General features: G+C 41.2%; 1 protein-coding gene across 1 annotated transcript in view; it reads right to left on the reverse strand.

The window, feature by feature from the left end:
• Window positions 1-9,839, reverse strand: part of STAT4 (signal transducer and activator of transcription 4) — a 73,460-nt gene extending 63,621 nt beyond the window's left edge. Inside the window, exons 1-3 of the mRNA XM_064661860.1 lie at window positions 9,667-9,839; window positions 6,664-6,792; window positions 5,019-5,163 (exon numbers count right to left, since the gene is read on the reverse strand). Coding sequence (XP_064517930.1) covers window positions 5,019-5,163; window positions 6,664-6,791 — 273 coding nt within the window. The 5' untranslated portion in view covers window position 6,792; window positions 9,667-9,839. The remainder of the gene's footprint in view (window positions 1-5,018; window positions 5,164-6,663; window positions 6,793-9,666) is intronic.
• Between the last annotated feature and the right edge of the window lie 2,019 nt (window positions 9,840-11,858).

Consider the following 11,858-nt stretch of genomic DNA (forward strand, 5'->3'; position numbering starts at 1 on the left):
ACATTATTAGAGACTTACAGGCAATTGTCCACCAGCATCATTCCTAAATGGAACAGTGGGACACTGGTGCGTAGTGGCCACCTCTGATTCCCAAGCTACTCTGAGCCTCCCCTGCCTTGGCTCCCCTGGTGCACTGCAGCCTGGCTGCGTTTCCCTGACTGAGGATTTTGGCATATGAGGCAGGAATGTGGACAGTGCCTGTCTTACATGAGTGTCTCTGCATTCCACCCGTCGTCTTTGTGTACTAAATCTACTTGAGTATTGTACAGGAGCTTACATCAGGGACAGGTTCACTGTCATGTGAAAACATTCTTTCTGAAAACTAGGATGTAATTGTTCAAGGGCCAAGGTTGTGCAGACTGTTGCACCTGCAATTTGGTTCCTTGAAGTGCTAGGCAGCTCTCCTGAGCTTAACATCTGCCCTTTACTATTTGTTGTCATGGCAACAGCACAAACCATCTCCTTGTGACTAATCTGCTTTGCTTTTCTCCATCTAGGTTTTAAGAAGGAGAAAGAACCACAGGCATAGTTTCCCCACTCTTTCCTCCACTGCCTCTGAACATTTTCTGCCTCTTCCCTTTCCAGAACCACTGCTGGGGGGAGCAGGAGCTCTGCAGAAAGATGGACAAAAAATTTAGCATTAGAAAGTGACTGGTCTGTTCTGTATCCCACTGAAAAGCACAGAAACCAAAGGCTGCTCTGCTATAAAAATGAAGCCAATTTACTGACTAGAGAAGTAATAATAATGTAAGAAGTACATATGAAGGATTTTAACCTAAAATGCTGACCATGATTTTAATACAATATGTGCATTTATACCAGATTAGTGTCAAAAGTGATATTTCAATGAAAGCAGGAAATAGAGAAGCAAATTACAGAGAGCTAGCAGTAACCACAGCTGCTTAACTAAGTTTCTCAGCACTATTTTCAAGTGCTTACAACTTTTACAAATTGCATGTTTCCTGGTCAGTGTTTCTCTTTGCCTCCAGATAATTTTGAAGATGTAAGCAGTCTGAGCAAAAAATGCCACATCCCATAGTTATTTCTCTAATGGTGAGAGAATAGGGATGGTCCCTGTGGGATAAAAGCAAAGGTGCCAGGCAGACCCATCTTTGTGCTAAGAGTTCCAGTCTTTGACCTTCAAAACACCCAAGATTGCCCAAAACTGTATTACAGTTATGAGGCAGGCAAATTCTCTCTTCTTTCACTACTTATTTTCATGGAACAACTGACATATTTATGTCAAGATGTTTCAGGTCAAGGTCAAAATAGAACATTTTCTCAATTTTATAACAAAAAAGAATCCCAGGGAGATCTTTCAGGTGAGGTGTGCTTGGCTATGGTGCTGGAAGCTCCTAGACATAATTATCTCTAGATTCAGTAACAGCACCAGGAATCTTGATCCTAAGGAGTCCTTGTCTGTCTGGCAAACGGCTGCACAAGCCATTTATAAAGCGTGCATTGCTTTCTCTTCTAAGGTTGCTCTTCACTAACACCACAGTTGTATTTCTGATTAAATTTTACTCCCTCATTTTGTGTTTTACCAAGAACTGCAGATTCCTTCTGAATAGCTTTTGTGCGTTCTCTAATTTAATCTTTTTTTATTATTACTATTGCCATAGTATTTAGGAACCTTTAGTATAGCTCAACATATAACGCTGTGTACGTAGTGATAAGGGATGATTTCCAGCATTTTCTCATTTGTCGAGTATTACTCAATATGGTAACACAATTTGGCTCAAAATAATCAACAAAGATTGTACTCAGATCGCGTATTGAGGTTGAACAGCTTTGTGTGTGTGCATGCTGTGCATGTGCCTGTATTTCTGTGTGTGGTAGAGAGGGGAAGGAAGAGGAGTGTGAACTGTGAAATTTCAAAGAAGTGCCTGCACTAGAGAGCGAAGCAGAGATATAGGTGGGCTCATGGTAACAAACCTTCAGAGAAAGTCAAACCAACACTGTTCGCAGAGTCACCAGAAAGGAAAAGATGTTTACAAAAGCAGCTTCCTCTCCTATTTAGGAACCCACTCTTTCTTTCATCAGTCAGTGAAAAATCTCATTAGTTTTACGGCGTACCCTTCCAGCCTCCCTTTCTGTGGGTGGTACGTTGGGACAAAAGGAGCCATGGCACTCCACTATGCACATCAGTCACATTCTTCTGGTGTTGTCTCATGAAACTGTCACAAACTAGCTCAAATCACAAGAGTTAGGGATCTGCAAGGGCTTCCAGCTGCGGGTGGGAAGCCAAATGCCCATCTCCAAACTTTGCATATATTCAGCAATAAAATGCAACCAGTGATGCATTAAAAAAACTAGACTCATAAGTACATAATTTGCATACTCAAATTTAAGAGCATTACGGCAGATACTGTCCATGCTATGTGTCATGAACAGTTCACAGTCCATTCACAATTCTTGACAGTTAATAACAAAGATAGGCTATCAGCTGATTTCAACTACTATAGCATTTCTTTCCTGATGTACTTACCTAACCAATGAAGATATATTTTTAACAGCTGAAGCCAGGAGACTGCCTGTGCAGCTCTACAGAACATGCAGCCCATACTTTGGCTGAAAACGCATTTATCTTTTGTGTTCTAAAGATTAAAAGTTGTAACATAGTATGTTACGCAAACATCCTAATAACTGGTGTCATAGATTTCTTAAGAGAGTTTAAGTTATTTGTCTTATTCAAAAATAATAATAATAACTCTCAAATATTGCAAGAGCCTGGACCTACTCCAGCCTACATAAATTATTCTGGAAATCAGAATATAGACTGTGGGTGATAGTGTTAAAGGTCAGGAAAAACTCCAATATCTGTATCTGGTGGTTCACATGTGTAATTTGAAATGAGTAGCTTTTTATCTAAATACAGGTTATCTGCTGTCTTGATGTAATGGAGATAGGCCAGCATTATTAGTGAGCGGTTGGGTTTTTTTGCTCAGCTGGAAACATTCTACTACAGAGCTCAAGACTCAGATCCTTTTTTAATAAGCAGTATAATTCCAGCATCGCACGTGGCCTCTCAAGGAGTTTGTAATGCAAATTTACAGACCTTTGCAAGCCAAGGGAGCAAAGGGACCTGCCTGCTTGAAAAAGCTGGCTAAGGCAGGGCCTGGCAGTGCTACAGGGTGATGGAGGAAAACAAGCTGGTGCATGTTGCACCTTTGGGGCACTACTTTTCAGAGCCAGCAATAGAATGAAATGATGGGTCAGGCTACTCCATATGGACTTGACTGTTGTTCTTTCTAGAGAAGGAAAAGACCAGCGCTGGTGCTCCTGTAACTAGTATGTGGTGACTGTAACCCAGCTGTTCAGCTGTAATGGGGATGCCCGAGCATTTTGGCTTGTTCTGGAATTGTGACTCAGACCCTTGCCACCTGAGAAACCGTTTAATCACAAATGACTTAAAACTCTCCTCCTTTTGTCTGTCTGGAGCAAGCCTCCTTTGCTTTGTGTTCTTCGTGAAGCGCTTCATGATATAATTTCCAAATGTGCCAGGATTTCAAGGAAGCATTTTTCACTCTGGCCACGTTTACACTGGTTATTTTGTGAACTCACATGTGTGCACCCAAGGCCTGATTGCTTGTCTTGGTGTGCCCAATTTCCCAGAGTATGCAGCACTGATGCTTCAAGTTTTGGTAAAAAATTTAGACAAAAATACATGGTGCAAAGAGTAGAAGGAACAATGAGAGACTTTAGTTTTGTAGAGCTTGTCCGTACGTATATACTGGTTCAATGTGCATGTGCACATTGTGATGGTATAATCATAAATGCACTATCTTTTAAGCCAGGAATACACCAATGTACAAATGGAATACACCATTGCCCTGCTCTTTCCACACATTCCACGCCACTGTGGAATAACCCTTTACAAAGGTGAGACAGCTCTGTCTCACCCCTACTGTGGTAAAATGTGCCAAGACCATGAGAGAAATTACAGGATTAAGCTTTCTGCAGTTAAAACCAGAAGCAGTTCAGTAAATTTGGTGTTTGAATAGTACTGAAATTATGAAAAGTGCTGCTACACAAACCAGAAAAGAAACAGAAAGTGACTTCATTTTTAAGTTACAGGAGGCCACTTGCATAACACAGGATGAAAAAGTAGTAGTGATGGAAATATTGTCATGTTTTTAAGAGGCCACAATTAGGGATAAAGAGCAGAAAGACACAGTCACAAAGAGAAAAAAATAATTGGCAAAGTCAGGGTAAGATTTTCCAGACCAGTGTGTGTGTGTGTATATATATATATATCTCATAAAAAAATGTTTTGCAAGCAGTGAAATTATCATTTAAGTACTGATGGAAAACACCATCAAAGAGGAGAAAAAACCCCAAACTTTCATTAAACGCAGTTGCATATGCACATAAAGGATATGCAGAAGACAGATAGATGTCAGAAAGTAGGTGACTAATGAAGTGGAACTCTGAGAATCCTTGCCTCAGATAAACAATTATTAGAGAAACATTCAGCTAATCAAAATAAATATCATTTTGCAGAAGTCTAACAGAAAATCCTTTAAGCCATTCACAACAATAATCCCAGCTAAGCATAAAACAGCAAACATGCTAATGATTTACAGGGATTCCTTTTTCAGGTGCTGCCTTAAGCCCCAAATATGTATTTTTATTCCATAGTTAAATATCTGTATGTGGCTGAAAGGTGTTACATTTGTAATAAACATGAACATCCATAAGCATCCATCTATACAGTTTTATTTGTAAGAGCTCAGTGAAACACAGATGCACACAGACCTAAGAAGTCACAGCACTTGTATCCAAGCTGCATGCATTAAAATATGAATTATTGTTCTACAAACAAACCAAGAGTGGAATTATTATTTTGAATTATCTTGTTGAAAGCTTGGCCTTCCCATAGCTGCTTGGAGTCTATAGCAATCAGGACAGCTCTGAGCTGTGCACAGGAACAAAGTACATTCAGCAGAGGCTGGGCACAGCCTCTAGAGACCAGTTACAGTGTACAATGCAATCTGTCATCTGAAGTAATGACCCACCTGCAGCAGCTTCCTGATTCTTTTCAGATTGTGTATCAAGAGCAGATTCTTCTCCTGTGAAACCCGGTCCAGCTGTTCATCCACTTGTATTATCAAATTCTGTAAAAGGATCATTGCCATTGCTTCATTGTTGGCTGCAGTCTCCCTAAAAAAAAAATAAAAATCAGTGAATGAGAACCACACATGTTTAAAATGTCGGGTAATGTGTCAGTCTATCAGTACAGAAAATTATAATCTGTTCAGAAATCTAGGTAGCAAAAAAAGGCTTTAAATATATGGTGACCTGAATATCGTTAGAGGTTTGCCAATAATTGATTTTTAAGATTTTGGGGTGTTTTATACTCACATAGATATGCACCTATAAAAACAGGGTGAGGAGTCAGCCAGAGGAGACAACCAGGGTTTTCTAGTCTCTGCTCCAGTGAATATTTAAATACTTCTACCTCACTTGTCAGAGAAAATAGGGCTTATGCAAACTGTCCCTCTCACTCAGTCACAGAGATATAATTACTGAATTTGCTGTCTGGTTTCAGACAAAGCTGACAACAGGCTTGAAGTCCAAAAGATAGTATGTTCTTACAAATTTCATGGAAATCTGGCAGGTTGGTAGAGGAGAGGAATCCAAATTAATGCCTCCACTGAGGGAAACGGCAGTAATAACTTGCTCCAGGAGGCAACAGCCAGATGGCCAGTCAGCAGATATATCTCTTCACACCAGGCACCAGATGAGCCTTCGCCTGGCCAAACTATTTGGGGATACAGGAAGACTCTGAAGCTACTGATGAAGGGTATGTAGGAGACAAAGGACACAAACACAGGTAAAACCAGGTTTTACTGGTTCTGTTCTTCATGGTACAGCTTGGATGCGAAGGGCAATAACATTAGGGAGCAAAAGAGAGAGGGAGGTAGAGTTTGGACAGCAAGGCATCCTTGTCCTTGGGATAGTCTCTTTCCTTGCCCAACAGATGGCAGATGCCTGTTTGAGATATGCCTGCTAAGTCTAAGTCTAGCAAAAAGGAGGTTTTATTGCTTCCCGCATTCCTACAGCCCCGTAAATACTGTACAGTAAACAGGAAAGATTATATTCCTGTGCAAATTTTTGTTTGGTTGGTTGGTTTTTGTGCAATAGTCCTGTGGGTTTAGCTTGAAAAATTGAGATATAGCTAATATAAAGGTTTTTTGGCATTTAGTTTGGAATTTTCTTACGATAACTATCAAGTAAATTCAATCCAAATTTGTGCATAAATTCACTTTCTAGAGAAGAGTTCCTGGAAATAGCTGGCTTGTTCCCCAGAATTATCCAGCTTTAAGTGCGGTTTTGGACAAATGAATAATTTTATGCTGCAACAGGTAATTGTATAACACTTCTGTTGAAAGTAACTTGCATTATTTTTTTAATGAAAAACCTGTAATGTCATTACAGCTAGACCCTTTTTATTGGATTTTGTTTAGGAGTAAGTTCAAATGTGAAACCTTGCCTCCAGATATTCCTTAAGTTTAAACAGCTAAATCCATAACTAGTGGAATACTATTCTTGGAGTGCAGATGTCTGTACAGTTCATAAATGAGCACCCTAAAACCTGCCAGAAAACAAAAGAATTGTTCGTAACTGAAATAATATGAAAGAGAATAAATGTAATCCTACCAGTCTTGGCTTTCTATCCACTGTGCTAGCAGGTGCCGGATTTCCATGGGGAAGTTATCATCATAGAACTGGTCCACCTGCTCCAAAAATTTTATTTCCAGTTGTTGAACTTGACTCCATTGGGACATACTGCAAAAGAAAAGGTGAAACATGTTTGCCATTGAAAAGTGAACATGAATTGCTAATCCAAAGTGCATAAATCACTTATTTTCATTGAAGTTTTTATGTACTTCAACATTTCTGTCTATCCTGTCTTTCAAAACAGATGGTGGTACTTGAGTAAATTTAGTCCATTAAGGGGAAGAGGGAGAAAAGTGGGCAAGACCATTAAAAGAAAGTTCTGATTTTTACACTCGAATAGGCACCTCTGTCAGTTCCCTTCCTTAATGTAAATGTTTTGGGGTACTTTCTGATGCTTATGAAGTGATGAGATTTACACAGCATCTCTCATCAAGAGAAGTAGTTTAGGACTGTACTCTTCAAATCCAGTCAAAACTATTCTTAGTGAAGAGTAGTAGAAAACAATGAATTTGTTCTCTTCTTGGTGAATTCATACCACTCAAGTTTTTCCTAAAGCCATTATGGTTGTGTGTTACTGTGCTGTTCCTAAAGCCCCACATCTTCTGTTTGGAGAGTACTGCTTTACAACCTAAATTGTTTATCTAGTACATCTTCTCCATTTTAAATTGCTGTAGAATTATATTTGATGTTACAGAAAGAAAAAAGCAACTAAGCATAAAGTCATATGAAAACTGTAAGTCATGCAAAAGTAGCACCTCCTGATGACAGGCTCTGAAATTCTTAGTGAAAAAAACTATTCCAAGTAAGTTTTTGCTACTTGCTGAGATCCTGGAAATAGAAGCTTGGTTGTTCCAGATTTTAGGTGAGCTGAATGAATATCTGCTCCTCTCCATGGTCTAAAGAGATTATTTTGGGTGAGCAGACACTCCATGAGGACACCTCAGCCTGAGTACTCTCTCCACTCATGAGAACATTACCTTTCTGACACCTGCTCTCTAGGGTCACACCCCATCATCATTAATCCCACTGGTGAAAACACCATTTTCATTGTGATGCTTTCAGTGCAGGACAGACTGATACACCACAGCCTCAGGGCAGTCTTTGCCAGGCTGTAATCCTGCATGTGGACAAAAAGTCAGTGGTAGTGTTGAGAACAGGCCACCCTGGATGAGCAGAAAAGAGGAATGCCCTAAGGCCTGTGCCCTGGGATCTCAGTCCTTGATGACCCTATTCCCACACCAGAGGTGATCTTCCCTTTCATCAGAATGTTTGTTCATGTTAGCAAAAGACACAAAATCCAGTCAGGGGCTAATGATTGCATTGCGGTAGGTCAACAAACTACAGATCTGTTTGAACATTTTTGACAGAAACATTTCCTGAAAAAAAAAAAATGAGATTTCATCAAAATGGACATTTTTGTAGAAAGCTGACCTTTTTATAAGCAGCTTTTCTATTTCCAGTTCTGAATCGTGGTTTCAGAATGTCAACAATTTGAAATAGAGAAAACATCATATTTTTAATGCTGTGGTCTTTCTTTTTGCTTTTTCTTAAGTCAGAGTTTAAAAAGAAAGATGAAATATCTCAAGGTTTGTAACGGAGTCCTGAGTACTTACTCATGCAAAAGTAAAAGTGACAGGTTTTAGTTTCTCCTTAACAAAGGCTGATGGGATGATTCAGTGTGTAGAATGAAGGACACTATATAACGTCAGTGGAAATGTGCCCAGGGATACATCCCTTCTCTTTTATTTCTTCCATTCTGAGAGGAAAAAATATTGCCTGAATATTTACTTTGTTTCTTTAAATTACTGAGCAGGAGTAAGGCACAGGAGTGTTTCACTGTGTTCCTATATTGATAGTTACAAAGAATCCCAGGTCTTGTTTCTGGAAGTACTTACAGTGAACCAGATCATGATGCATTAATACCTTATAGAATAGTGTCACAGAATTGTTAAGGTTGGAAAAGACCTCCAAGATCATTGAGTCCAACTGTAACTCTTTTCTAACTTATACTCAGTTAAAAAAAATAAAAAAATCAGATTAGTAAGGCTGTTCACTTTCAATGGGACTTTTTATTGCAATTTCTAGTGAATTCTGGTGATTATGACATCCTAAAAATATTAGTAAGGAAATTTAATTTTTTTATCTAAAGAGAAACAACAACAAAAAAGGCAGGATTTTGTTCAGCCTGCAGCCCCCTTAGGCCTTCCAGGTAAGGTGCACGGGTGCTCATGTGCATAAATGCGTGCAAAGCACACAGGTATGGTTGCTTACTGGGATTTTTGTGGCATGTTCAGTACAATACATATTCCTTTTGTGCAAAAGAAGTCACAGGGAAAGCTGAGAAGCAGTTTTAGCTCACTGTGGATGGCCCTTGAAGGGAACTGAAGAGAACTTACAGGAAAGATGGGGCAATGCTATTTACAAGAGCACGTAGTGACAGGGCAAGGGGGAGGGGGTTCAAACTGAAAGAGAGTAGGTTTAGTTTAGATATTAGGAAAAACTTCTTTACTGTGAGGGTGGCGAGGCGCTGGAACAGGTTGCCCAGAGAAGTTGTGGCTGGCCCATCACTGGAAGTCTTAAAGGCCAGCTTGGATGTGGCAACCTGGTCTAGTGGGAGGTGTCCCTGCCGTGGCAGCCGGGCGGAACGAGATGACCTTTAAGGTCCGCTCCCAACCCAAACCATTATATGATTCCCGGCAGGAGCGGGCGACGCGTGACGGCGGGTATGAAGGTGCGTCCAGCTGCTCCCTGGGCAGCGCAGACCAGGCATATCCCGCTTTCCGTGTGCCCAGGTGCTCGCCCGGCCGCCGCCGGGTTTGCCCTGGAGCCACTCTCCGGCTCTCCCACCAGTCCCCAGCGCTCCGTGCGCCCCATCCCGCCCGGCGCTACGCTCCATCCATCCATCCATCCACCCATCCATCCATCCATCCATCCACCCACCCATCCATCCATCCATCCACTCCTTCCCGGCGCCCCACTTGCCTTTTCCGCGGGTCCGGCCGAGCGCTGCTGCTGCTGCTGCCGGCGGCTCCTCCGGTCCCGCCACCACCCTCTTTAAGTGCTGTGCCCGCCCCCGGCCCTACACTGCCTTCCTGTGAGTCAGCCCCGAGGGGCCCAACCTTTGCAGGGCTCTCTCTGCCAGGCTCTGCGAACCCAGGGCGGAGCGCCGAACCCGGCACGGCCCTGCTTCGGGTGCTGGGAGACGTGCGGGAATCCGAGTCGTGACAGTCACCTGGGGAAAGGTCAGAGCAGGGAGGGAATTGTTTGTCTTCAGGAGGCTGAGAAATAAATAGACCTTTCTAATTCGTACTGTGCGGCAGAGCCTTGGCGATCACAGAGGTTGGAAAAGACCTCCAAGATCATCGAGTCCAACCTTTGGCTGAACACCATCTTATCAACTAAACCATAGCACCATGTTTTGTGAGCACCTCCAGGGATGCTGACTTCACCACTTCCCTGGGCAGTCTGTTCCAATGGTTAACCACTCTCTCCATTAAAAAGTTCTACCTGATGGCCAACCTGAATCTCCCTGGCATAGCTTAAGACTATGTCCTCTCATCCTGTCAGTGGTTGCCTGGGAGAAGGGGCTGACACCCACCACTACGATCTCCTTTCAAATAGTTATAGAGAGCATCTTTCTACTGCATTCTGCATTCCAGGTAATAGCTGGCATCTCTCCAATATAAAATATTTGATCCCCGTCCTAAGGGGTTAATGATCCAGTATCATATCTGTAAATGCCAACAGAGGTGTTCTGAGTATCTTTTCCCTTAAGAAGTACATTATTAGAAAGAGGATTTCTATAATAGCAGGTGTAACATTGCTAAAAGCAGTGTGAGTGGAAAATGCTAAATTATGACCATTTCACACCCATCTTACCTCAGTGCAGACTTTGAGCAGTAGGATCACGTCTCTGGTGTGATGCGAAGCAGCTGAAATTTGCCCTAAAGCAAATCCTTTTGACTATTGTTTTATTTGTCATATTTTGTCTTTACCAGAAACCCCAGCTGTGAGCAAAGCATTTCTGTGCCGTTCTGTGCAAACCTGGAGTAAGAGAAATGCTCTCAGAACCTGCCAGGGAGCCAACCAAGCAGTATTACACTGTCTCTGCACTGAGAGGAACGTGCATCCTTGTTCAAGGGAAAAAGCCAGGTACTGGAGATGGTGTTAAGAGGAAGGCGTGTGTTACTACTGATGCATAATTATATTTTCTAGGCAGAGCAGAGGGAGAACTGAATGTGAGGTGAAAAGCTTTGATACAAAGGCAAATTCTAGAAGATCGTATACAGGTGTCAGCAGCTGACCCATATCTGAATATTGGCTAGGTAAAAGACATATTCACTGTACATGTGTTTGAAATGAGATTTGGCATTGTCTTTAATAGCATTTAGCAAATTTTTAGGTGCATTTGTGTACAGAGAGACAGGATCATAACAGAAGTCTGAAAAAATCCTGATTTATAGATTTGTATGGTCCAATCCCTATTTCAGTAGACTCTCTTTAGTTCTGTTATTCTTTTATGTTTTGGGGTTTTTTTTCAAGTGAGATGAGGATATAACGTAGTAGAAGATTTTCTTCAGCCTCTTATTTTTTTACTAAATGACCAGAGTGCAAAATCACATTAGCTTTACAACCCAGAAGTGAAAGCTTGGTGTATAAGGCTGGAGGAATGATTTGGTTGCTGTTCATGAGCAGAAGCATATCTAGTCCCAAATTGCATTTTGACTTCTCTAAGTGGCTATTTTTGGCTCTGATTTAACTCAGCTGCCACTGGCTTAAAAGAACTGACACTAGAGCAGAATAACAATATTTTCACTGCTTTTTGTTGGGAATTGTGGACCAGACTGAATGTCAGACTTGCCCTTTGTCCAAAAAGGTCAGTCCCCAAATACAGCCAGAGTTTGACAAGTCTCTGCTCAGACCTGATATCTGTCCTTCAGATTTCAGCAAGCATAGGAGGCTATACAGTAAAGCTGAACTTTACTTAGGTTTCTGGTTTTGCTGATGAATATACTGGCATTTCATTTAGAATACATGCACTCACATTTTATAATCTTTCCATAGGACTGCATGCTGTTATTTTGCATATTTGATAACCTTATGGATCAAGCAAATTCTGTTCTCTACCATTAGGCAAATCTTCATTATTTTCTAAGACAACTGATTTTCACATT

This window comes from Pseudopipra pipra, chromosome 7 (genome assembly GCF_036250125.1).
Source record: "Pseudopipra pipra isolate bDixPip1 chromosome 7, bDixPip1.hap1, whole genome shotgun sequence".
NCBI classification, from domain to species: Eukaryota; Metazoa; Chordata; class Aves; order Passeriformes; family Pipridae; genus Pseudopipra; species Pseudopipra pipra.